Source organism: Bos indicus x Bos taurus, chromosome 7, assembly GCF_003369695.1.
Source record: "Bos indicus x Bos taurus breed Angus x Brahman F1 hybrid chromosome 7, Bos_hybrid_MaternalHap_v2.0, whole genome shotgun sequence".
In the NCBI taxonomy this organism is placed as follows: Eukaryota; Metazoa; Chordata; class Mammalia; order Artiodactyla; family Bovidae; genus Bos; species Bos indicus x Bos taurus.
Window position 1 is genome coordinate 105,476,480 of NC_040082.1, and position 26,826 is coordinate 105,503,305.

Below are 26,826 nucleotides of genomic sequence, written 5' to 3' on the forward strand. Positions count from 1 at the left end.
CAGGCTGTGCCCTCTGTAGGAAGTGCCCTGCCCCCAGCTCTCCCTGTGGCTGGCTTCTTCTTTACATCCATTCTTCAACTCAAATGTCACCTCCTCAGAGAAGCCCTCCCTGCCCAGTCTGGGAAGCCTCACTCACATTCACCCACCTTCAGAGGTTATCCTTCTTCTTGGTTTAAGGTCTGTCTGCCCAGCCTGTGAGTCTCTGCGTCCCCAGACCCAGGGCAGGAGGCACCCCACGTGCAAGTGGGGTGCCTGATGCTGTAAAAGAGTGTTTCAGGGAATGTCAAAGACCCCCACTTTAAAGAGAAGGAAGGTGCAATTTGGAGAGGGAGCCAGCTGCTGGGGTTCAGGGCTGCCTGATCACATACCACAGTAAAGAGGGCAGCCAGGGAGTGTCCTGGGCCATTGGAGCAGTTGGGGATTCATCTCAGTTGACAGAGGTTCCAAGCTCAGAAAAGGGTCCTGAAGACTCAGGTTCACGCTCACTCAGCCACTCAGCTTAAGGGAGAGAGAACCTCTCTGTGCCTCGGTTTTCTCGTCTGCAAACTGGAGTCACCTTTATCTTTCTCCTCCACCGGCTAGCAGCTGGGGCATGGCTAAGCAAGGTAAGGTATGTGGGACCTTGCCTGCTGCTGGGACCACCTCATACTGACTTCTCTCCAGCCACGCAACTTTAGCTTTTTTTTTAAACACAAGCATATATAGAGCCCCAGCGGCTTCCCAGGTGGTGGTAAAGAACCCACCTGCCATTGCAGGAGATGTAAAGACACAGGTTCAATTCCTGGGTCAGGAAGATTCCCCTGGAATGTGAAGACCCCCTGGAGGAGGGCCTGGCAGCCCACTCCAGGACTCTGGCCTGGAGAACCCCATGGACTGAGGAGCCTGGCAGGCTACTGTCCATGGGGTCGCACAGAGTTGGACATGACTAAAGCGATTTAGCATGCATGCTCACAGAGTGTGAGTGTCCCAGCCGCTCGGGCAGTAACCTGGGATTCAAATCCGGCCCCTTCCCAGTTCCTCACTCACTACTGTCTTTTACTCCTGCCTCAGTTTCCCTGCCCTGTAAAGAAAGGAGGTGTGAGAGGCTTCACACTCTCCTCACCCTGGACTGAGGACACCCAGACCCCCTTTCCTTGGGTGAAACCTTGCATCCAGACCTAAGGGGACCGTACTGCCTTCCCTCCCCTCAACCCCCTCCACTGCTCTCCTCCCCGTAAAGCAACAGCTGCAGCCAGGGGCTGGGTCCTTGGAACAAGCAGCCTGCTCGTGGCCTCTCAAGGTTTCAGTCTCCTCACCTGCATGTGGGTCTTCAGGCTGCTCTGGGTGTTCCTAAGTACTGGGCCCCCTGCCCCACAGCACAAACAAGGCCACCCCGCTTCAGTCACAGCCCCACCCCTACTGCTCACCTTGCTTAGTGAGAAGGAGAGCAGTGTTCTGTTATGCCTCAGGGAAGCCTGAGGTGTCTTTGAACCTGAGGAGATGAACATGAGATCTCTGGCCTCCGGGAGCCCAGCTACTCCCCTGCGAGACTCCCCTAGACAGGGAGCCCACTCCCACAGCCTGCACTCTCTCCTGGAAGACACTCAATCACGGTAGCCTGGGCCAGGACGACCGTCCAGCCTTCCTCAGGGCCCTCTGTCCAGGGGCAGCGTGTCTGGCACCCACACGTACTCCCCAAGCCCCTCCCAACTCCCTCCCAGAGTCAGCAGCCTTGGAGCATCAGGACCCTCAGGAAGAAGTCCCCTGGCCCCATGGGCTGTCCATTTAGCTCCCAGCCCAGCTCTGGACAGTTCAGGGACCCCAGCCCACCACTTGGGAACCCCTCAAACTCACACAAGTTCTGAGAGGCCTGGGTAGGTCTGAGCTCACTGCCACCACTGAGTCCTGTGACCCAGCAGGAAGTGGGGGCAGGGAGGACAAAGCCTGCCCAAGAGGCAGCCCAGGGTCCCCGCCCTGTTGGAGCCCCTTAACTGTCTGAGCGCCAGCCCTGAGCAGGACATACCCACACCCACATGCTACCCTCAGGACCCAGCTGGAAGTGGCAGGCACAGAGACTGGGAAGGTGTGACAGTGTCACTGAGTTGGTGTGAGACAGAGTGGACAGGAGCATTGACCATCTGTGTTTGTGGGGGGAGATGGGGGGTGGGGTGAGCCCAGAGTGGGCAGGCATTAAGTTTAATTGTTCCTGTGTTTGCTTATGAGAGAGGGAGGGAGACAGAGAGAGGAGAGGACAGAGCCAGAGAGAGAGTTGGAAAGAGAAAGATGGAGACGGAGAAACAGGGAGAAGGGAGGCAGAGAGGCAGAGGGAAGCGCAGTTCTGAGGCCAGAATGGGGGGATTTGGGGAAGGTGGGATGAATTAGGAAGTTAGGGTTGACATGTATACATTACCATGTGTTAAACAGATAATCAGTGGGAAGAGCTCTATAGCACAGGGAACTCAACTCGCTGCTCCGTGAGGGGTGGCGCGGTAGAGTGGGAGGGAGGGCCAAGAGGGAGGGAATACAAGTATTTGTTGTTCAGTCGCTAAGTCGTGTCTGACTCTGCGAGCCCAATGACCACAGCATGCCAGGCTTCCCTGTCCTTCACCATCTCCTGGAATTTGTTCAGATTCAAGTCCTAGAGTCAGTGATATTATCCAACCGATTCACGCTTTGCCACTCTCTTAAGCAGATACCATTTCCTTCTTCAGGGGATCTTCCCGACCCAGGGATTGAACCCAGGTCTCCCGCAGTGCAGGCAGACTCTTTCCCATCTGAGCCACCAGGGAAGCCCTAAGTGGATATCTGTACACATGAAACTGATTCGCTTCATTGCACAGCAGAAACTAACACAATATTGTAAAGCAACTGTTCTCCAAAAAAAAAAAAAATAAAGAAAGAAAGAAAAGGATGGGAGGATTTTATTTATCCCAGTCCCTGGGGTCTGGAACATGGGCTTCACAGCAGAGTCCATGAGGAATGGCTTCAGGAACATGCGGATGGCTTTCAGGGGGTCCCTGGAGGCTCTGGGAAAGTTACTTGTCATGCTCTGCTGCCGCAGGCAGATTGATGACCTTCTCTGGTCCTCTGGTTAATACTCACTTCACAAACAGTAGGGGCTGGAGCTGCAGCAGGAACTGGGGGCCTCCAGGAGGGGCTGTGGGATGAGGGGGCACCGTGGCGAGAGGAAAGGCCACCTCCCAAGCTGCCACAAGTTAATGTTTCACCACACCCGCCGCCTGCCCAGGAGGCCCTGCTGTCCCCTCTTCCTCCAAGAATCATCAGAGCGTGACCCTCCCCTGGGCAGGCTTCACCTCCATGTTCTGGGTGACCCTGACCCCCAGCCTCTCTGACCACCCATTTTCACTGCACGGTAAACCCAGCCCTGAGGGGGCAGCTCCAGATCTGAACCGTGGCCAAGGAACAAGACCAAGACCCAGCCTGAAGCCTCCATGTCCCAAGCTGCTAGAGACTCCTGGAAGGTCCCCTTAGAAGGGAAAGCCCATAACCACCGCGGGCCCGAGCCCCGGGCCTGCCCCGCCCTGAACTCAGTTTTCCCTCCTGTACGAGGAGAGGGAAGAGAATGGATGCCTGGCTCAGACCTTGGGAAACAGGACTGAGATAATGGAGGGGTTGGGGGTGGTGGTGGCTGTTTTCTAAACTATTTATATTTGCTGTGTCAGGTCTTAGCTGTGATGTGCAGGCTCATCGTGCCACATGAGGGCTTAGCTGCCCCCTGGAATGTGGGATCTTAGTTCCCCAGCCAGGAATCGAACCCACATCCCCTGTATTGGGAGGCAGTTTCTTAACCACTGGACCACAAGACTGGGGCAGGGAGGGTGGGGATTGTTTTGACTCCCTGTTCTCTGCCTGCTTCTGGCCCTGTCCAGTCTCCAAGCCTTTGCACAGGCTGCTCCTGCCTCCTGCAGAGCCTCTCCCCCTGCTGATCTGCCCTCCTAAAGACCTGAAGTTGGATTTTGGCATTTGCTGCCTGAAAATGCCCCCACGGTGTTCTGGCTAAAACTCATACTCTTTCCCATAGCCCACCTGGTGCTCCACGTATCTCTCGCTCACCCAGCTCTGACCTCACTCATCTCCTTGTTTCCCAAACACCCCAAGTTCTTCCTACCTACCACAGGGCCTTTGCACTTGCTGTGCCTGCTCCCAGGCACGCCTTCCCTGGCGTTCCCCACAGTGGCGCTGTTCTCTCTTTCAGGTCTCAGCACAAATATCACCTTCCAGGGAACTCCCTGGTGGTCCAGTGGTTAGGAACTCCATGTTCTCACTCCTGAGGGCCTGGGTTCAATCCCTGGTTGGGGAACTAAGATCCCACAAGCTGCATGGTATGGCCGGGGAAAACAGTATCACCTTCCAGAGAGACCTCCCTGCCCTCTCGGCAAACCTGGGCACACAGGACCCTGGGATCCAGCTGCAACCCCACTGTGCGGCCCTCAGCCATTTGAAATTACATCAGTTGATTACCTGGCTGCTGTCGGTCTTCCCTCTTGAGACTGTGGGCTCCATAAGGGTGGAGAAAGGGTCCCTACCCACTGTGACCCCAGCACAGAGTAGACACTCTAAAATGTTTGTCAAATGAATCCATGACTCAAGATGCCTCAGAGGAATGATAGGGGCTTTATTCCCACAAGCTTTGCCCCTCGCCAGATGCCCCAGCCTCATCCAAGTCCCTCTCCCTCAGCTTCAAAGATCGAAGATCACGGCAGTGTGTGATGGGCAGAAGATGACCTTCGGCTCACAAGCCCCTGAAGGAGGAACACACACGAGGGGGTGTTCAGGGACCAGCAGTCTCTGCAGCAGGGGCCTGCCCTGCCTGAGAGGGCACCCCCACCCCAGTGCAGCCTTCCCCCGCCATGGATACCTCATCCAGCTTCTGGAACTCAGAAACCCCGTTGTGACAGCGCCTCACTGCCATGATCGCACCTCCGATGAGCAAAGCAGACACTAGTAGACACACGGCCACCACCACACCAGGGTTCCTGTGCAGCCTGGGAACCCCAGAGTCACCTGGAGCTGAAGGGAGGAGCCCTGAGTCAGCCACAGCACCGAATTCTTCTAAGACAGACACACCAGGGCCCCAGGGCCTTTTTTTTTTTTTAACTGTGCTGTGAGGCATGTGGGATCTTAGTTCCCTGAATCGAACCCACATCTCCTGCAGTGGAAGTACAGAGCCCGGGGCCTTTAAGTCCTTTCTCATGACTCGATGCTTACTTCCCTCTCTAGTGGCTGCTGTAACTATCTTTTCAAGCACATTTTTTTACCCTTTTACTTTCACTTTTGTTTTTCTCTTTCTTTTCTTTTGAATAGATTTGTCTACAAGGCATTCGTTTTCTTTGCTGTGTTCGCACTCCACTGTTGGCCATTTCTGGGAGTTCTTGCAAAGTGAAAAAAAAAAAAAAAAAAAATTCAACCTAAAACTCAATTCCCAAATGCAGTGTCTTTCTGAGGATATGTACAGAATTTGACACTTTGTAAAGATGGTTTTATATCCTGTGACTTTAAGCAAAATGTTTTTATTTATAGCAAACTGTTACTAAATTTATAGCAAAATGTTATTATACTTCATGTTTGCAGTCTTCTTTGCATGTTTTGGAGACAACATATTATTTTGAATGATAGATTTTTCTAGACTCTCTAAAAAATGCTTGGACCCCAGGGACCCTGTATAACCACACTGTGCAAATTCCCCACCCTCACCACCCCAGCTAGAACCCCACTCACCCCATTCCAGCCACCTCACTTCTCCTTGGTTGCTCCTCAGATGCCCCACGAACAGTCCTACCCCAGGGTCTTTGCACTTGCTGTGCTCACTGCCTATCCTGTTTCCCTCTAGGTACCGGCATGGTTCCTTCCTTCACCCCCTTCAAACTAAGACCTCTGCCGAGTAGGCTTTTAAAATTTCAAATCCTTTGCACTCACGTTTCGACCCTTTATCCTGCTCTACTTTGTTCTTTTATAAACAAATTTACTTATAACCTATCTTCCAACATAACTGTTTCCCGCAATAGATGCTTAATAAAATGTGCTTGGGATGAAGGTCTGAAGAGGCTTAGGTGATGGGAGGTGAGGGGGTGGCGGGGGGAAGAGGCCCATCCCAGCACATTCTTAGGACTGTGTTTCCCCTTGGTGGCCAATCCCAGAACTGCAACTTGGTACCCGCAACCATCCCCCCTTCAGTCGCTCAGCCTTGTCCCACTCTTTGCGACCCTATGGACTGCAGCACTCCAGGCTTCCCTGACCCTCGCCATCTCCAAGCGCTTGCTCAAACTCATGTCCATTGGAGCGGTGATGCCATCCAACCATCTCGTCCTCTGTCATCCCCTTCTCCTCCTACCTTCAATCCTTCCATCCCCCTCCAGGCCCCAATGTCCCAATACTCACCATAACCAGAGGTCTCGAATGTCCGGTCAGTGGTGGCCAAGGACACAGAGGGAGGCCCCGTGCTGGGCTTGGGGTGAGTGGGACTCCAAGGCAGGGTGGCCAAGGAGACAGAACCCAGGGAGGGGGAGGTGACGGCGTGCTCCGAACTGGGGGAGCCAGAGCTGGGATGGGTGTCTGGCTCTGGTTGTGAGGAGGTGGGCTGGGTGGTGGAGGTTGTCCCTGAATTTGAGGGGCTGTGGGAGATTGTGGACTCTGAACTAGAGCTGTCGGGATGGGATGTGGAGGCGGTCTCTGGCTTCTCTTGGCTGGTTTGCTTTTCCCACACAGTAGGGGAGCTGGAGCTGAAGGAAGAAGTCAGAGGTTTGGAAGTCAAGTTGTCCGTCTCTGAGGCTGTAACATGTGGAAAGAAAACACCATTGGGGTGTAGGAAGGAGATGATTAGGAACAAGGATATGCAACCCTGGCCCCAACCCGCCAGATGCCTCTTTCCCTATTATGCCAGTAGACCACACCCACCACTTAGGGAGACTTGGAGGGATTAGTGCACGGTGGGAGTGCTCAGTGGGAAACTAAGGTGTTGGTGTCTGAAGTTCCTCATCTGAGTTCCCACAGCCAGCATTTCAGTCTGGGGTGGACCCTCCCTGCCCCCTACTCTTCTTCAGGGCTCTGGAACTCTTCTGGATATAGGGAATGGCTGCCAACCCAGGCAGCATGCTGGGTAACTCTTTCAACCCTTCTGGGACTCAGTTTCCTTATCTGTAAAATGGACATCACAGAAAGTCAGTCTCTGAGAGCACACGCAGGTCTGATACTCAGTGACGCTGGGCAGCAGAGATCCATCTTTGAGCTCCCAGAGAGTATCGACCCTAATCTCCTTTCCCAGGTACCCGGAAGGTCCCCATGGCTAAACTCAAGGTTTTAATGGGGGCACTGAGGCCTGAGCTCTAAGAACAGTCAGCAGATATTCATTGGAAGGATTGATGCCATAGCTGAAGCTCCAATACTTTGGCCACCTGATGCCAAGAGCCGACTCATTGGAAAAGACCCTGATATTGGGAAAGATTGAAGGCGGGAGGAGAAGGGGATAACAGAAGAAGAGATGGTTGGATGGCATCACCGACTCAATGGACATGAGTTTGAGCAAGCTCCGGGAGAAAGTGAAGGATGGGAAAGCCTGGCGTGCTGCCGTTCGTGGGGTCACAAAGAGTCAGACACGACTGAGCAACAAGACTCTAGAACCTCTGCTACCTTGCTCTAGCTGCTCCCTAGCTTCAAGCCAAGGGGCCAGGCTGAGGGTGGGTAAAGATTTCATGGGCCACCTCCCACAATTACTTCCTTCCCAGTTCCAGGCTGCTGGTAAACTTAACTGATTGCAAGTTCATTCATCAACCATATCTTGCCACACCCAATCCACTCTGCCCTGGGTGGATCTTTGTGCTTGCCTCACCCTAAGCAGCACAAATGAGGAAATAACATCTGGCCCTGGCCCCAGGAGGGGGCTGGGTCCTCATGCAGACCCCATTTCTCTACCCAGTTTCCCAGTTCCTGAGGGGATGACAGATGAGTCTGGAAGGAGACATGGTGTACTGGCCTGACTTCATCCTCATTTCACAGGTGGGGAACTGAGGCTCACAGTGGTAGAGTGTCTGGCCCACAGTGACTGGGAAGTAAGAAGGCTCTTCAACCATCTCCAGGGAGAGTAGCATGGAAGCATATTCACTACCACATGTAAAGTAGACAGCCCATGGAAATTTGCTGCATGACTCAGGGAACTCAGACTGGGGCTCTAACAACCTAGAGGGGTGGGAAGGGGTGGGAGGTGGGAGGAAGGTTCAAGAGGGAGGGGACATATGTACACCTAAGTCTGATTGATGTTGATATTTGGGAGAAATGAAACCAACATTGTAAAGCAATTATCCTTCAATTAAAAATAAAGTAAAAAACAAAACAAAACCCCCAAGGCGTCAAGGACTAAGAGTCCAGCCTGCTCAAACTGTCTCCTACCATTGAGAAGGAATCCAGATGACAGGTTTCAGCTGAAATGAAGATGACTCAGGGGCCACAGTGGACCCCAAGCCAAGCGAGACCTCTGAGGAGTTGTACTTCTAAAGCAAACTAAGGCAAACTGGAAAGAGGAGGTTGTGGAGGACATAAGCTCCGCTGAGTGCCTGGCACAGACAGAGCACTCGTGAGCTGCTGGAAAGTCGACCAGAAGGTAAAGTGGGGCTGAGTCTATGCACCATGCCAGGACTTTGCTTTGCCCAGAGACTCCTAGACCAGGAGGCTGGCGTGAGTCAAGTCAGTTGGTTTAATCTGGGTCTGGCACAGGTTAGGAAATGTGGCTTGTCTGAGCCTCAGTTTCCTGAGCTATGTGGTCCTTCTGAGTAAAGCTTTTGTCTGCTATGAGAGTCTCGTTTGTGGTGGCCTCCACTCTGATATTCCAGGTTTGGGGCTGGGACACTGGTCAGAGACTTGATGCGGTGGAAAGGATGGGGGCCATGGATGCAAGAAATTCAACTCTTCTCCACCCCAGGAGTTATCTTACAGGGAAACAGAAAGAAATTAAGTCAGGGGCCAAGAACCTCCCGCTGGGAGCCATGGATGTTCAGCGAGCAGGAAGTAAGCCCTTCTCCCGCCCGCATCCCCATGGTCCCTGGGTTCTCACCCTTCTCCCTTTGGGGGCTGGCTAAGAGAAATTGAGATTGGGAACGGAACCTCCAGTTGGGTAGGCGGCATTCACCAGCCTGTCGCTGTTCATGTAACGCTGGGGTGGCAGACCTGGCACCCTCAGGACTGGGGTGAGGAGTGGGGGGATGGAGGGGCTGGTGCTCCCGCTGTTTTTGCTTCCAGGAAGAGCAACAGCTCCGGGCGAGGAGGGGGGTGGGGGGCGGTGGCAGACTAGTGTGGCCTGAGGGAGGTGTCCAGACACCAGGTGTGCGACTAGGCCACTTCCCCCTCCAGCTTCCTGGAAGCCGGATCTTACCTGTTCTTACCTGTAGAGGTGGCCGTGGAAACAGAGGAAGCTTTCAGCAGGAGCAGCAGAGCCAGCAATAGAAGCGGCGGCGGCGGCGGCGGCAGCGGCGGCTGGGAGCTCGCCATTCTTGCGAGAGGAGAGGGGGAAAGACGGGCTCCGCACAGGTGTGTGGCCAGGTGCCCGCTCTTTACACCTGCGCGCCCCCTGCTGTCGGCGCGCGGCACTGCTCAGGGCCGAGGCGGAGGCGGGGCCTCCGGACGCAGGGCATGTGAGGGGCGCATGTTCATTCCTGACTTCCCCCTCCACCTCTCCTAACAAACCCTCTTGGTTCATGACCCCAAAGCGTTACACTCTGCCTGTCCCCTCAGGGGACTTCCCAAGTGGCGCTAGCGGTAAAGAATCCGTCTGCCAATGCAGGAGACGCAAGAGACTGGCAGGTTCGATCCCTCGGCCGGGAAGATCCACTGGAGCAGGGCAGGGCAACCCACTCCAGTATTCTTGCCTGGAGAATCCCATGGACAGAGGAGCCTGGTCGTCCGTGGGGTCAGTGTTCGACACGACTCAAGTGACTTGGCACGCACACACGTCTCTCCAGGACACCCTTGCCCCTCCTAGCTTCCACTGAAGCCCCCACCACTCTGCTGCCCCCTATGCCTTTCCCAAGCCCATGCTGTCACCCCCATGCCCCTCCGCTTGGCCAGGCTGTCCTCTCTGGGTGCCCCCAGGCCCCTCCCTCTGCCGTGTCCCTGATCCCACCTGCGTCCAGCTCTCTCTCACCTACACTGGGGCCCCTTGAGGGTGGCCCAGCATCCCCCCAAGTCAGGATGTGGCTGGAAGCCTCTAGGATTTTCTAGGAACAAGGGCCTCATGGTGGCCATTCCAAGTCAGGCCCCCCAGACAATGGCTTCTGGGGTGCTTCCGTCCACAACTGACTGGACGCTGCCCTGCTCGCCCTGGATGAATATGGTGGCACAAGTGAGTCCAGGCTGGCCGCCCTGACCTCCGCAGAAGGCTTAGGGTCCAGATTCCAGGCACAGACCCCAGGTGCCTGCAGCGTGGCTGAAAGTTTTGCACCCCTCCAGTCCAGGATGTTCTAGGGCCCCCAGATTCCCACCCCACACCATGCCCAAGACGCCCACACGCACAGGAGGCCAAGATCCAGGCTGTGGAGGGCTTTATTCATGAAACCCAGAGAGCCATGCGGCCCCTCCCCTGGCATCCCCCCACCAGTAAGCCAAGGTCCTAGACGCCTGGCCACTGCGTGTGTCGTGAGTTGTCCCACACCGCTGGCCCCAGGAGCGCGTCCGTGGTGAGGGAGGCCCGGGTGCTGTGGCCGCGCCAGGTGGCTTGAAGCATCTTGGCTGCGTCCTGTTGCTGCTTCAGCCGACGACGCACGACGAAGCCCCTCCAGGCAGACTGGATGGCCGTGGCCGCCTTGGTCTGATGATGGGGTGGCCGCCGAAGGCTCTGGGCGGTTGACTGGGTCAGGCAGCCCCGTGGCACACCGGCCTGGCTGGCAGCACCCCGGCCCGTGCCATGCACCACCCGGGTGGGCAGCGTGTGGCCGCACGTGTGGCATGTGCGGGGGCTGGAACCCACAAGCATCACCACGCTGGGTGGGCTTCCGAGTCCGGAGGTCAGGGACTGGCAGAGAGCACAGACATGGGGCTGGCAGGACTGGAAGCAGCGGTGGTCAGACGTCATCCTAGCCCCACTGCCGGTCTTAGCCCATACGTTCTGGAGCAGCATTTGCTGGGTGCGGCTCTGGCGGATGACGAAGCCTCTCCACGCAGCCTGGATGATGGTGGCAGCTCGGCAGAGGCGGGCCAGGTCCCGCCGCACACAGTAGCCACGCCAGGCAGCCTGGATGATGATGGCCCACTGGTGCCACACCTTGATGGTACGGCGCACCAGGAAGCCACGTGCACACGCCTGGATGATGACCGCCGCGTGGATGATTATCTTCTCTACAGCCTGCACTGATGCCACCAACTCCCTCGGCTGTCTCGGGTCCACCGCTGCCTTGCTGCCCACGACATCCCAGGGCACAGTGCCCCCAGCTGGCTCCCAAGCGCCTCCAGGGGCCACGGTGCTGCCCCTGGGCCCAACTGCTATGCTGGGGATGGTAGAATTCCTCGCTTGACCACCAGACATGGCAGTGTCCTCTGGGCCCTGGAGTACAGCGGGAGTCAGGGACATCCCGAGACTGTCAGCCGGAGTCAGGGACGCCCCCAGATTGTCAGCTGGAGTCAGGGATGCCCTGAGACTGTCAGATGGGGTCAGGGGCACCCCAAGTTGGTCAGCCGGAGTCAGGGACGCCCCCAGATGGTCAGCTGGAGTCTGGGATGCCCCAACACTGTCAGCCGGAGTCAGGGACGCCCCGAGACTGTCAGCTGGAGTCAGGGATGCCCTGAGATGGTCAGCCGGAGTCAGGGATGCCCCGAGACTGTCTGCTGGAGTCAGGGATGCCCCAAGACTGTCAACCGGAGTCAGGGATGCCCCAAGATGGTCAGCTGGAGGCAGGGATGCCCCCAGATTGTCAGCTGCAGTCAGGGATGCCCCGAGACTGTCAGCTGGGGTCAGGGGCACCCCAAGTTGGTCAGCCGGAGTCAGGGACGCCCCCAGATGGTCAGCTGGAGTCTGGGACGCCCCAAGACTGTCAGCCACAGTCAGGGACGCCCCGAGACTGTCTGCTGAAGTCAGGGATGCCCCGAGACTGTCTGCTGGAGTCAGGGATGCCCCAAGATGGTCAGCTGGAGTCAGGGATGCCCCAAGACTGTCTGCTGGAGTCAGGGATGCCCCAAGATGGTCAGCTGGAGTCAGGGATGCCCCAAGACTGTCTGCTGGAGTCAAGGATGCCCCAAGATGGTCAGCTGGAGCCAGAGACGCCCCAAGACTGTCACCCGGAGTCAGGGATGCCCCAAGATGGTCAGCCGGCGTCAGGGACGCCCTGAGACTCTCAGCAGGAGTCACAGAAGTTCCAAGAATGCCAGCGGGAGTCACGGATGGCCTGAGACTCTCTGCAGGAGCCATGAAGCTAAGGGAAATTGGAGACGCCTGCGGCAACTCCTGCCTAAAAAGGGGCCGCCGGGAACCCCTCGGTGAAGACTCATAACCCAGAGACACCCTCCGAATCCCAGGGTTCTGCTTAGAGCTGGCCATGCCCTGTGCCAGCTCATTAGTGTGGATTATTGGCGTTAAGGCTGGCGGTGCATGCAGGGAATGTTTAGGAAATTTCTGCGAGGACTTGGGGGCATCCTGCTGCTCCTGACCGGAGGGCACAGTCCCAGCTGCAGAACTGTCTGGCTTTTCTGGTACAGAAATAGCATGCATGGACCTGAAGGATGTTCTAGGGCCAAGGGGCCTGTGGCCATTCTGAATCAGACCGCCAGCCGCTGTCTTCTGGGGTGCGCTGGGAATGGCTTCCTTCTGGAAACCACTGTACGTCATCTTTCTAAACAGGGATGGATGAGGTGAAACACGTGGCTGTGACCTCCGGGAAGTTCTTGGGGTCCCCGTCCAAGCCACAGACCCTGGGTGTAGACCGGTGGCCGCAGTATTGTCATGGGTCGGCTTGGGTGACCCTGAGACTCCAGTAGAAGCCATGATCCCACGGGACTGGTGGGTCATTGAGGGGCTCTGAGGCAGTATATGAGCCACCAAAGCCTTTTGATAAGCCGAGGGGCTCCGGAGTGTAGTGTGAGAGCTTGGAGTCTGCGGGTGAGCCAGTGGGGCCCCAGTGCCCGTGATGGGCACCGTCTGCACACTGGGGCTGGCAGCTGCAGTGTGGGAACCAGGGGCCACCAAATTGGTCTCTGACCTCTGCTGCAGGGTTGGGGTGCCACTACTGACCGTGGAGGGCTTGGCAAGACTTGGCGACTGGGGAAGGACAGAGGCCACACTGCTGGGCATTGACTTAGCTTGGCCGGGAGCTACCTCCTCCAATAGCGGCCTCTGGTCTTTGGGAAGAGCCTCATTCTCTACAGGGAATTCTTGGCTGTAGTCAGTGTCTATTGCCAGGGGACTATGGTATATCCATGGGGTTGCCGCAAGGACTTCGGACCCCTGCCTGGATACGGACCCCTGGGGAGGAGCCCTGCCCGGGTCCTCTGGCCTCATCACAGTCTTGGGATCTGTGGTCTCAAATGCCGTCACCACCCCAATGGCCTGGTTCAACTGTGAGGCTCTTTGCAGAACCGAAGGCACTTGGTATACTCCACCAGCCATGCCAGGAGCTTCCTGGAGGGGAGCTTGAGCCAGGCCAGGGGGATGGGATGCCTGCAAGGTGGTTGTGGACCCTTCCCCTGCCAGGCCCCCATGGTATGGACGAGGAGAGATTCCAATCAGCAGGGACCCCTGGGGAAGGCTCGGGGCCACGCCTCCGACTGTGGAGGGTGGACTGGCTGTACTAGCCATGGGCTCCAGAACTAGGTTCTGACTCAGTCCCCCAGGCATAGATGCTGTGTCCACAGTAGAGTTCACAGGACAAGGAGGGATTCTGGAGTCCACTGCACCTAGCACTGAATCTAAGAGCAGGTCCGGAGCACTTAGACTAGCTGACGGCTTCACCGAGAGACCTTGCTTCTTCCCGTCACTGCCAGATGCTGCAATCAGACTGGGGGACACTGAAGTCGCCACAGAACTCATAGGCACAGTTCTGGCCATGCCAGTTGCCCCAAACCCTGGAGGAAGGCCCTGGGCTACACTGCTGCTCATGGGATCTAGAGCAAGGCCCTGGCCCACGCCACCAATCACAGGCCCTGGGGGAAGGCCCTGACCCACGCCACCAATCACAGGCCCTGGAGGAAGGCCCTGGTCCATGCCACCGATCACAGGCCCTTGAGGAAGGCCCTGACCCACGCCACAGATCACAGGCCCTGGGGGAAAGCCCTGGCCCACGCCACCGATCACAGGCCCTGGGGGAAAGCCCTGGCCCACGCCACCGATCACAGGCCCTGGGGGAAAGCCCTGGCCCACGCCACCAATCACAGGCCCTGGGGGAAAGCCCTGACCCACGCCACCGATCACAGGCCCCGGGAGAAGGCCCTGGCCCACGTCACCGATCACAGACCCCGGGGGAAGGCCCTGGCCCACGCCACCAATCACAGACCCCGGGGGAAGGCCCTGGCCCACGCCACCGATCACAGATCCTGGGAGAAGGCCCTGGCCCACGCCACCAATCACAGACCCTGGGGGGAGACCCAGGCCCACGCCACCGATCACAGACCCTGGGGGGAGACCCAGGCCCACGCCACCGATCACAGACCCTGGGGGGAGACCCAGGCCCACACCACTGATCACGGACCCTGGGGGAAGGCTCAGGCCCACGCCACTGATCATGGACCCAGGGGGAAGAGTATGGACTACACCATTGACCACATAACCTGGTGGAAGGCTGGGGGCCACACAACTCAATATGGGCCCTGGAGGAAGGCTCTGGCCCATGTCTCTGATCATGGACCCTGGGGGGAGAGTAGAGGCCATGCCACCGGCTACAGAACCTGGGGCCACAGCACTGGGCATGCCCATTGTAGGCTCCTGGATGATAACATCAGCTTGTTGGTAACTGCTGGAGATTGTGGACACAGAAGGACACCGGTGGTCCAGAGATACTGGAAGATCCACGCTGACCTGAGATATGCTGGGGCCCACACTGGTCACGGAAAACTTAGACGAACTCACACCCAGTCTACTGGACACTGAAGCCTGAGAGAAGCCAGGAGCCATCCTGGCCGATTCATGAGTCAAAGGGGCAGCAGCCACAGAGGCACGGGATGTCATGGGAGCCATGCCCCTGCTCATCTGAGACTGGCTTGGGCCCATGGCGGTAGCCACACTCCTCTGGCCCACCCTCCCTGCTCTGCCAGGGGCCATGGGTACCTGAGACATACTTAGGAACATGCCAGTAGCCAGAGTCCCCCGAGACACATCTGGGAGCACTTCGGAGGCTGTGGCACCCTGGGATCTGCTCACAGACATGCCCCTCAACAGAGACACACTGGCTTCCTGGCCTAGACAAGAGTCCTCCCCACTGGCCACAGGCGCTTGGTAGAGGTTTGGAGCAGAAACGATGACAGCAGGTTGTTCCGTTACTCTTGGGTGCCTCCCACCAATACCAGGCAGCTGATGAAAGCCCAGGGCCACCTCGCTGAACTCAGGGACCTGGGGATGCGGGGCCACCCCTCTGACTGTCAGAGGATCTTGACGTGGGTCCACCCTAGCAGACACGGCTGGCTGGCTCAGACCCTGGCCCACGCCATTAGCCACTGATGCATATGGTGCACCCGAGGTGACTTCAATGGCAAAGGATGAATAATGCTGACTGGGAGTCACTGCATCCACCCTCGAGGATGGTAGATTTGGACTCACCCTAGGGGCCCAACTCGGCTGACTCATAGCACAACCTGCACCACTCATCACAGGTAGCTGGGCCAGGCTGGGGGTCCCCCTAGTGGCCACAGATGGCTGCGCTAGGCGGGGGGCCACCACACAAGTCATAGAAGGCTGGCCTAAGCTAGGAGCCATCCCACTGGTAAAAGATGGCTGGCTTAGGCAGGGGGATACTCCAAATGTCAAAGATGGCTGGCTTAGGCTGGGGACAACCCCACCAGTCACAGATGTCTGGCTTAAGCTGCGGGCCACTCCAGTAGTCACAGGTGCCTGGGCAAGGCTGGGGGCCACCCCACTGGTCACAGGTGGCTGGCTGAGCTTGGGATCCACCCCACTAGTCACAGGTGGCTGGGCAAGTGTGGAGGTCACCCCACTGGTCACAGGTGGCTGGGTGACGCTGGAGGCCACCCCACTGGTCATAGATGGCTGGGCGAGGCTCAGGGCCAATCTGCAGGCCATCAGTGGCTGTGAAAAGCCGGGAACCACCCCCTCAACCATCAATGGCTGGCCTCGGCTGAGGGACACCTTCTTGGTCCTGGACATCTGGCCTAAGCTGGGAGTCACCTTATTGACCACCGATGGCTCAGATAGGCTGCTGGTCATTCTACTGGCCATAGAGAGCTGGCCTGGATTTGAGGCCACCTTACTGGCTACTACAGGTTGAGATAGGCATGAGGTCAACCTACCAGCCACAGACGGCTGCTGATAGACAGTAGGGACCATGTGACTCGATGACAAACTTCTGGTCAACACAGTCCCATAGGGTGCCTGCGACAAACTCTCCTTCAGATTCATGGAACTCTGATCTGAGGACATGTCTTCCTCATCCTCTGAGTCCCAGTGCACACTCAGTGTCATGCGACTGGCCAGTGAGCTATGCTGTAGAATGTGGATCAGCTCTGAGTCTACAGAAGACTGGTCATGGAGGCTTGGGGCCAGGTGCCTGTGACCTGCTCCCTCAGTCTCTTCCACACTCCTGGGTCCCTGGGACCTCTCCACGGTCTCTGCGGAGAGGAGAGCATCTAGATCAAAGTCCCTGTCCAAGCTGGCTTCCCAGGCCTCCTCGTCCACCACGTCAACAGCGGCCATGCTGGCCACAGACATGGTGGAAAGGCCGAGTGAGCCGCAGCTGCGCAGCGAGCTCTGGGAATTGCTCATATTTAGGCCGTAGTCTGTGCAGCCCTGGGAGAAGCTTCTGGACAGGTCATTGTCTGGACCTTGTGGCATAGTGGCCACCAGTTCACTAGGTATATGGCCAGTTATCCGCTCCTGTGGGCCATGTGCCCTGGAAAGGCTACCCCGTGTTTGATTCTTCTCCTTCCCAGGGATGGCTGTTCGGGAAAGGGTGGGTGTCAGCTTATTGCCTGGGGAGACTTGGAACAGACCGGGATCCACCTGACCCCCTCGCTTGGCTGCCCAGCAACGACCAGGAGCCACGGAACCGGGCCAGGGACCTGGGGTTATGACGCAGGCCTTGGGGGCATGCACTTGTGCTTTGCTCACTGTGGCGGCCTGTGGCGGAACTGGGGTCGCTTCTTTGGTCACCTGCCTAGGGCCCCTGCAGCCTCGTTTATGATTCGGGGACCGTGTTCTCTGCACGGTCTCCTCGGGGACCACAGGTAGCTGTTGTGGAACTTTGGCCCCTTGGGGTTGGCCCCCACCGGGGGATGCCCTGCTGATCCCCGAGGGCTGACACCAGCAAACAGAACCCCCATAGTTGGTGGCACAGCTGTGGGAGTGGGTGCCGCTCCCACGACCTGTGGTGCTGGGAAGCTTGCCCGGTGCTAACCTGCACTCCCCTGGGGATGCCCTTGTGTGTGGGGCCACCCTGCTGACCACGTGTGGACTGTGGGTGCTTGTGGTTGAGCTGCCAGTGGCCAGTGACGGCTGGCTGGTGCTCGGGCCCACGCCATTGGCAAGGAGTGGCTGCCACAGACCGGAGGCTGGCTGTTGGTGGGGCATGTTGGACAAGTTGGGGTCCACATCACTCACCATTGGGCCGAGGGCTGATGCCAATTCACTCACCCTGGGGTGCAGGCACACTCTTTCCTCACAGTTCTTGAGGGTCAGGTACAGATTTAAGGGGCTTCTGCTGGGTCCCGTCTCCCATGACAGAGTGGGACCCGGGGCAGAAATAGGGGGATACTGGTGAATGGTCATCACCCCAGCAATCAAGGAGGCACCTACAGAGACCACGGATGAGCAGGGTGACCCCCCGAGCATAGCCCCATCCCCCCTCTCTTCCAAGAGCCCGGACGGCCAGCCTGTGACAAAACCCTCCCAGGCCCCACCCCAGGGAACCCTAACCTTGCTGGGCTGTAGTCTCATGGGGCCCAGGCTGGGCCCCCATGCGGCCGACAGGCTCCCCCTGCAGTCCACCTCCACGGGGGCCGGCATCACGGTCATCCCACTTCCCATCGTTTTGGAGGCAGCCTTGGGGAGGCCGACTCCAGACCTCAGGGCCGCCTGAGAGAGAGATTGGCTGAGGACTGCACCCAGCTCACCCTGACACAGGGCCTGGCTCAAGGTGGCGCGCTCCTCCTCCGTCAGGGCCTTGCTAAGCACGTCCGCCAGTCTGCTCTGAATGGCCTTAGTCAGCTCGCCCCGGGACAGTGCGCGGGACAGGCTGGTGCCCAGCTCGCCCCAGGAGAGCGCCTTCACCAGCACCGTGCCCAGGATGCCCTGGGGCAAGGCCTTGGCCATCGTGGCTCCCAAGACTTCTTTGGACAGGGCCTGGTTCAGGGCCGCCCTCACTTCCCCCTGGGAGAGGGCTTTGGCCAGCAGGGCGCGGAGGTCCTCCTGCGAGCCCAGCACGGCGGCCAGCTCAGCACACAGGGAGGCGAGTTGGGAGGCCGCTAGCTCCTCCTGGCTGGGCGGGGGTGCGCTGGTGGTTGAAGGCTGGGCCCGGGCAGCCCTGCTGTCCCCCCAGGATTCAGCATTACACGTGGTGTGGCCAGCAGAGGCCAGCAGAGGCACCAGCATGTTCTGGGTCTCAGAGGCCCCCTGGTGCAGGCCCAGGGTGGCCTTGCCCTGCACGTAGCTGTGGGATGGGAGCTGGGTCAGTCTGTCTTCTGGCTTGGCTCGGGGCAGAGCGCCAATGTGCTGGCAGGGCTGGGTGGAAGCCTTGAAGCCCACCAGGAGTGGCTGCGACTGCGTCTTGCTGCTGAGTTCAGCAGCCTGGTGGGCCGCATAGAGGCTCTTGGCTGTATCTGTGACCAGCTGGGCCTGGGACTGCGCCTTTGTCAATCCGGTGGGGAGATGCCCTTGGGACTGTACCTTGATCACTGCTGTGGTCAGCTGTGCCTGGGACTGCGCCTTCATCAGCTTGGCGGGCAGGTGTGCCTGGGACGGTGTCTTAGACAGACACACACTCAGGTGTGGTTGGGCCACGGCGGCGGGGGGTTGGGCTTGTGGGTATCCTTGGCCCTGGGCCATGGTCAACTTGGCAGACACGTGCTCCTGGGGCAGGGCCTTAGTCAGCTCGGCCAGCAGATGGGCCTGAGGCGAGCCTGTGGTTGAACGAGGGGCCAGTTGCGCTTGAGGCAGACATGTGCTCAGAGGCGCCCCAGCGGTTCTTGCAGGCCCATACAGTTGGGACTGAACCTTCAAGATGTCCGTCCTCGGATGTGCCCACTTGTTCCTGTCGCTCGCCACTTTTGCCCAGGTCAGATCCCCGGGCATTTCCATGGCCATACTGGTGTCAGACGTGGTTTCCGTTTTCCCTTGTTTCTGGGAGAAGGCCTTGATTTTCTCGCCTTCCAAAGGAGGCCTGGCTGGAGGCTTGGGAGCCCCAGCCCCCGGATGTGACGGGGGAAAGCATTTCACTTTTCCCTCTGTCAAGTATGAGCGGGACGAGACCTTGACCGCCCTGGTCGCCTGTCTCGCGTTCACCGTGGCCCTGGCCTTTGGTCCACTTAGACACGTGTGGGATGAGGTGTCGGAAATTCCAGCTGTCGCCGCTGCTGAAAACGGAGGCTTGAGGTTTCCAGCTGCTGACGGGGGCAGGCACAGGGTTTTGAGGATGGTGGCCACTGAGCGTAACTGAGCTGGAGTCTTGGTGATCATGGCCGCCAGGCGCGTCTGGGGAGGAGCAGTTTTCGCCACCGTGGCTCCTTGGAGCATCTGATGAGAGTGGGTCTTGGTCGCTGTAGCCACCTGACATGTCTGCAGTAGGGTCTTGGTTCCCGTGGGTGCTGGGTGCGTCTGGGGTGGCGTCTTGGTCAGCAAGGGCACTGCACACGCCTGGGGCGGGACTTTGGTCGCTGTGGCCGCAGGCCGTGTCTGAGTTGGAGACTTGATCATCGAGGCCAGCAGGCCTAGCTGGGGTGGGGCCTTCGTCATCGTGGCTGCCGGTGGTGTCTGGGGTGTAGTGTTGGTCATGGAGGCTGTTGGTCGCATTGCAGCTGGGGTCTTGGTCCCTTGGGTCACCGGGCAGGGCTGGGGTGGGGTTTTGGTGATGGTTATCATGGGCACTGGGCATGGCTGGGGTTGGATCTTACTCATCATGGCCGCCAGGCATGACTGGAGTGGGGTCTTGGTCGCTGTGGCTGGCGGGCACATCTGAGGTGGGATCTTGCCCACCGGGCCTTGGGGGTACACCTGGGGTGGGGCCTTGGTTATTGTGACAGTTGACATCGGGCATGGCTGGGGTAGGGTCTTGTTCATCATGGCTGCCAAGCACGACTGGAGTGGAGCCTTGATCATGGTGGCCGCCGGGCATGTCTGGGCCGCAGTTTTGGTCATGGGGGCTGCTGGGTCTGTCTCTGGTGGAATCTTGGCCATTGCAGCTGCCAGGTACATCTGGGGTGGGGTCTTGGCTATTGTTACCATGGGCACCGGGCAAGGCTGGGGCGAGGTCTTGGTTATCGTGGCTGCCGGGTACATCTGGAAGGGAGTCTTGCTCGTGGTCATAGTGGGCCCTGGCTGGGCGAGGGTCTTGGTTATCACAGGCGCTGGGCCTGTCTGAGGTAGCATTTTGAGGACCTCTGCTTCCGTGTGGACCTGGGTTTGGGTCTTGAATTGTCCTTGAACTGCCTGGGCGCACCTTGCAGATGGTGGTGGCCCCATGGCTCCTGCCTTGTTGGCTCTGGAAGTTATTTGCTTGGTCTTCATTGGGTCGCCTTCTACTTGGACAAGGCAGGTACTTCTGACGGTTCTTGTCATCAGGCATGGGCGGCACTTCGCATCGAGACTCATGGGACATGGAAGTTTGATGGCGACTGTCTGGTGTGGCAGGAAGGTGACGCTGGGGCCTCCGGCAGAGCACGTCCCAGGCGGTGACATGCCCTGGGACTGCAAAAGGGCCGGTTGGTGGGTATAAGCAGCCAGGCTGTCAGAGGAAGGGAACTGGGTCTCCTTGCTCACCATGGTGGGCTGGGCCAGAAGGGACTTGCCCTCTTCCGGATGCTGGAACCGCACCTGCTGGGGCGGGTGGTAAGGGATGTCGCGTTCCTCCACCTTCGCTTTTTTCTCCATCGCCTTGCCAGCCCGGAGGAGGCGCCTGGTGTTGAAGCGTCGCCAGGACGCCTGGATGGCCTTGGCCGCCATCATCTGCGAGATAAGCTTCTGCCGGAGGCGGTACCCCCTCCAACAGGCTTGAATGAGGGTGGCTGCGCGGGACACCATTATGTCCATTTCATCCACCAGGACATTCCTGAAGGCCTGGCTCTCCACCACAGCGCGGAGGCGAGGGACACGACGAGCCACCGTCTTGTCCTTGTCAGGCTGTTCCAGAAGGGTCTCCTTGGAGGCAGAGGGTTCGCTCTGGGGCTGTGGATGCAGTGTTCCCGGTTTGTCTTGGAGACTGGGATCGGGCTGATAGGAGCTCTGCCCACTGGGTGACGCCTGTAGCTGTGAACACAGTGTCCTCATTCTATCTTGGAAATTGGGGATGGACTGATAGCTCTGCCCACTGGGTGACGCCTGTAGCTGTGAACACAGTGTCCCCATTCTATCTTGGAAATTGGGCATGGACTGATAGGAGCTCTGCCCACTGGGTGACACCTGTAGCTGTGTTGCTTGCTGCATTGTCTTGGTTCCTAGGCGGGTCGGCTCTGCCTGTGGGGGGCAGTAGGGAGGTGGTCAGGGAGCAGCGTCATGCAGACACATGGCCTCCTAGCGGGGGCGGGTACTCACCCCCAGAACCTACATGTTCTTGTTCTTGGGATCTTGCCATCTTCCTCCTCCACTTGGCAGGTACTCCTTCCCAGTCACATGCCCGGGTGCCCTTTCGTACCCAGGCCACATCATCCTGTGGCTACTTCGACATCAGCACACAGGGCACATTCTCACCTGAACGCCTGACCACCTACCTGCTCTTCAACTTTCCTCTGTATCTGGAACACACTATAAGGACAGCACTGATCATACTGTTTTGGAAATATCCTGCCTGTGTCCGTGTGCATGGTGTGATTTGCTTTTTCCCACTGACTGATGGTATTCTGAATTCTTAGATGGTAGGAACCAAGCCTGACTCATTTCTGGGGCCGCATCTCAGGCACAGGGCCTGGGCTCCCAGTTGTGAAAAGGTAGATGTTCTGAGTGGCTAGCTTGGCTGTAAATGTATAGGGGAGCAGATTGAAGGTTGGATGGATAGATGGATGACTAGATCCTGACGGGATAAATTAGTGGATGAATGAATATTGGATGGGTTGGAGGAACAGATAAGAGAGTTTGGGCTGAAAATGGGTGAGTAAATGAAGTTGATGAATGAATGGGCAAACAGATCAGTAAATAAGGAAATGGATGCATGGATGGATGGATGGATGAGAGCATAAACAGATAAATGGATGGGTGTCTGAGTAGCAGGATAGTTGCATAGATGGAGGGATGGAGGATAGATGAGTGGGTGAGTGAATAGATGGAAATGAGTAGATAAATGAGTGAGTGAATGACGAAAGGTAAAGGAATTGGTAAAGAGATCAATGAAAAGGAGGTGGATTGACGAATGGCTGGATGGATCAGATGGGGGATAACATAGATGATGGATAGATCAATGACAGATGGAAGGATGGGTACAGGAAAAAACGAAGAGGTGACTAGATTTCAGAAGTATCCCGGTGCAGAGTATTCAGACACTCAGGCAGCCCTGGAGCATAAGACACTTTCTTTACAGGAGTCCCCCCTTCTGGCTGGGACCACAGACTTCATACCTTGGAAGATCATAGAGTTGGAGGAGGAGCAGGAGAAGAAGGTGCAGTCTCAGAAGCCAGCTTGCAAGAAGCAGCAGCCTTCAGCCCTTCATCCCACGCAATGTGCAGCAACACTGCCCTGGGCTGACTCTGTCCCCAAGACCAAAATGAAGAGATGTGAAAACCAAAAAAAACCCCCAAAACCCCAAAAAACTAAATTCTATTTAAAAAACAAAACAAAACCTTTTTTGTTACTGCAAAGTTCACTTATTCAGAGGTAAAACTAGAGAAATAACAGTCATGTCAAAGAGTAGGGTAAAGCCACCATCAAAAATTGGTATTTTGGGCGACTTCCCTAGTGGTTTAGTAGCTAATGTAGTGGCTAATTCTTGTGTCCAGTGGAGGGGACCTGGGTTCGATCCCTGGCCAGGGGACTAGATCCCAAATGCCTCAACTAAGTCTTGGTGCATCCAGATAAATAAATAAATCTTTTTTTTTTTAAAATGGCATTTTGGCTATGACTGTCAGTGAATTTCCTCCATGTTCATGTCTTTGGATTAACAATGAAACATCAAAAACAAAGAATTTTAAGTCCAAAACTGAATGTGCAAGGAAGTTTATTCCTTTAAAAAATTTTTTTTATTGAAATACAGTTGATTTACAATGTTGTATTAGTTTCAGGTATATAGCAAAGTGATTCAGTTATATATACATGTCTATATTCCTCCTTAGAATATTTATTTGTGCTAGTTTATTTATTTAGCTGCACCAGGTCTTATCTGTGGAACGTGGGGACTTCAGCTGCAGCATATGAGATCTCGTTCCCTGACTGGGGATTGAACCCAGGTCCCCTGCACTGGGAGCTTGGAGTCTGAGCCACTGGACCATGAGGGGAGGCACATACATATTCCTTTTTGACATTCTCTTTCATTATCGGTTATTACAAGATACTGAGCATAGTTCCCTGTGTTATCTTGTAGGTCCATATGGTTATAGATTTGATATGTATCCAGTGTTATTTTGTACCTAAAAAAAAAAAAACCTGGAAATAACCAAAAAGGTGATTGCTAGGGGGTCAGTTAACAAGTGTATAAGGAAGAGTACTCAAGGATGTTCATCACCGTATTGTTTATGAGAGTCAAAACTGAAAACAACAATGCTTTTCAGCAGGGAGGTGGCTTAAATGCAGGAGGCCCGGGTTCAATCCCTGGTCAGGGAACTAGATCCCACAAGCCACAACTAAAATTTCTCATGACTCAAGGAAGACTGAAGACCCTGCATTCTGCAGCTAAAATAGGGCACAGTCAGATAATATTTTTAAAAAAGAAAAGAAAGGGTTTAAAAAAGAAATGGTGTCCAGATCCACCAGAATAGGTAAAATTTAAAAGGGAAACAAGTTACAACCACTTGGATCTCTATCTTGAAGACAAGTCATCAATTCTACTCAGATGAATATACTCAGGAGGTTCAAGTGTTTACACTCACCCCAAACCAGAAACCATCCAAATATCCATCAACAGAATAATGAATAAGTCAACTGTATATCTATCAATATATTAATATAAATGAATAGAATTAAAAATATCGACCTATTTATAAATCAATGCATTTTATTTGACATGTCAGTGAGAAAGCGGTCAACAGTATAGAGGAATCTCACATACATTGTTTTGAGTGAAAGAACCTGAACATAAAAGACAACAAATTGGTTCCTCCAGTTATAGGACATACAAGAGAGAAGAGAAGAAATTAAGCTCTGCTATTGAAAGTCTAGACAGGGGCTTCCCTGGTGATCCAGTGGTTAAAAATCCACCTTGAAAGGTAAGGGACACGGGTTTGATCCCTGGTCCCGGAAGCTCCCACATGCCAAGGAGCAACTAAGCCTGTGTGCCGCAACTGCTGAAATCCACACACTTAGAGCCTGTGCTCCACGACAAGAGGAGCCGCCGCGATGAGAAGTCCTCGCGTCACAACAGAGAGCAGCCCCTGCTCACGGCAACTAGAGAAAGCCGGTGCGTAGCAAGGGAGACCCATCACAGCCAAGAAATAAAATAAATACAGAAATGAGGTGATTGAGAGGGGACATGGGCGGGCTTGGGAGGCCAGTCATGTAGGTTTCTTTGGATTGTGAAAATATGGCCTGGCTTTTCTCTCTGCATCACCTTCATATAGAGGCCAAAATACTCATAAGTGATGATGAGGAATATATAAGGAGATAAGCAAAGAATCAGAGCATAGCTTAAATGAAAAATGCGAGTTATAAACAACAAGCACACAGGACTTGACCTTTTTCTTTTCTTCACGTGCTTGGCCGCATCAGGTCTTAGAGTGGCGGGCAGGCTCTTCTCTACTTAGGGTGTGTGGGCTAAGTAGCTGCGGTGTGCTGCCTCAGCTGCCCCCATGGCATATGGGGTCTTAGTTCCCCGATCAGGATCAAGCCCACATCCCCTCCGTTGGAAGGTGGATTCTTAACCACTGGACCACCGGGGACGTCCCTGGACTTGACTTTTAAAAAAATACAAACACACACAACACACACACACTGGAATAGACATTAAAAAATCTGGAAGGATAAACAATTAAATTGACAAGTGATTGTGTGTGTGTGTGTGAGGAGTAGTCTCAAGGGGTACTTTAATAAACAAAATTTAACTTAAAACATTAGAATTTGGCCTTTTAGTCAAGCTGGCAGGAGGATATGATGTGGGGACCTGGCCTCCCTCACTCCTCACTCAAACATAGAAAGAATGATGGAGTATTTTAAAACAGTGTTACGTGGTGATCATGGTTTAATGCACAGAAACATCAGGTTACTAAATTGAAAACCAGTAACTAACTTAACACTGTGTGTCGATTACACTTCAAAACCAAACAACACGGACTTCTCTGGTGGTCCAGGGGTTAAGACTCCACACGTCCACTGCAGGGATCTCGGGTTCAGTCCCTGGTCGGGAAACTAAAATCCCACGTGCCTTGTGCTGCAGCCAAAACAAATGAACTCATAGGAAGAGAGATCAGATTTACGGTTACCGGAGGGAGTGGGGTAGGGAGAGGGGGAAGTGGATGAAGACAGTCAAGAGGTACATACTTCCAACTATAAGATAAATATATATTAGGGATGTAATGTACAACATGATTTAAAAATACTGTTGTATGTTGTATATGAAAGATTTAAGAGAGTGAATTCTGAGTTATCATCACAAGGGAAAATAATTTTCTTTTTCTTTTATTTTGTATCTATATGAGATGATGGATGTTCACTAAACATTTTTTTCTTTTATATATTTATTTATTTATTTAAGGCCATGACTTGCAGCATGTGGGATTAATTCTCCAAGTGCAAGTGAAAGTCGCTCAGTCATGTCCAAATCTTTGCAACCCCATGTTCTATACAGTCCATGGAATTCTCCAGGCCAGGATACTGGAGTGCGTAGCCTTTCCTTCTCCAGCGGATCTTGCCAACCCATGAATCAAACCGGAGTCTCCTGCATTGCAGGCATATTCTTTACCAACTGAGCTATAACCAGAGATCAAATCAGCAAACCCTGCACTGGGAGCTCAGAGACTTAACTGCTGGACCACCAGGGAAGTCCCAATGTCCACAAAACTTCTTGTGATCATTATTTCATGATGTACCTAAGTCATTATGCCATACACCTTAAATTTGCACAGTGCTGTATGTCAATTATATTTCAATAAAACTGGGGGAAAACTTTTCTTTAAAAAGAAAACTATACCTCAAAAACAAACCAACAAGTCACTCAGTCGTGCCCAGCTCTTTGCAACCCCATGGACTGTAGCCCACCAGGCTCCTCCATCCATGGAGTTTTCTAGGCAAGAGTACTGGAGTGGGTTGCCATTGCCTTCTCCAGGGGATCTTCCTGACTCAGGGATCGAACCGGGGTCTTCTGCATTGCAGGTAGATGCTTTACCGTCTGACCCACCAGTTACCAT

At 55.4% G+C, this 26,826-nt stretch overlaps 2 protein-coding genes across 2 annotated transcripts in view; both read right to left on the reverse strand.

Annotated features, from left to right (window-relative positions):
* Positions 1-4,595: 4,595 nt before the first annotated feature.
* The window catches only part of LOC113896151 (proline-rich receptor-like protein kinase PERK2), a 51,994-nt gene continuing 29,763 nt past the window's right edge, over positions 4,596-26,826 (reverse strand). The window contains exons 2-4 of the mRNA XM_027548270.1: positions 6,379-6,768; positions 4,859-5,010; positions 4,596-4,742 (exon numbers count right to left, since the gene is read on the reverse strand). Coding sequence (XP_027404071.1) covers positions 4,695-4,742; positions 4,859-5,010; positions 6,379-6,768 — 590 coding nt within the window. The 3' untranslated portion in view covers positions 4,596-4,694. The remainder of the gene's footprint in view (positions 4,743-4,858; positions 5,011-6,378; positions 6,769-26,826) is intronic.
* On the reverse strand, positions 10,510-25,904 carry LOC113896150. Its single transcript, XM_027548269.1, has 3 exons — positions 25,710-25,904; positions 22,894-23,022; positions 10,510-21,799 (listed from the first exon to the last, which is right to left on the reverse strand). Exon 3 carries the CDS (start codon positions 21,767-21,769, stop codon positions 10,595-10,597), a length of 11,175 nt encoding a protein of 3,724 aa, XP_027404070.1. The 5' UTR covers positions 21,770-21,799; positions 22,894-23,022; positions 25,710-25,904; the 3' UTR covers positions 10,510-10,594.

Bases quoted from the DNA above. Each gene is read 5' to 3' on its own strand.
- LOC113896150 (XM_027548269.1), bottom strand. From the start codon at position 21,769: ATGCAGCAAGCAACACAGCTACAGGTGTCACCCAGTGGGCAGAGCTCC.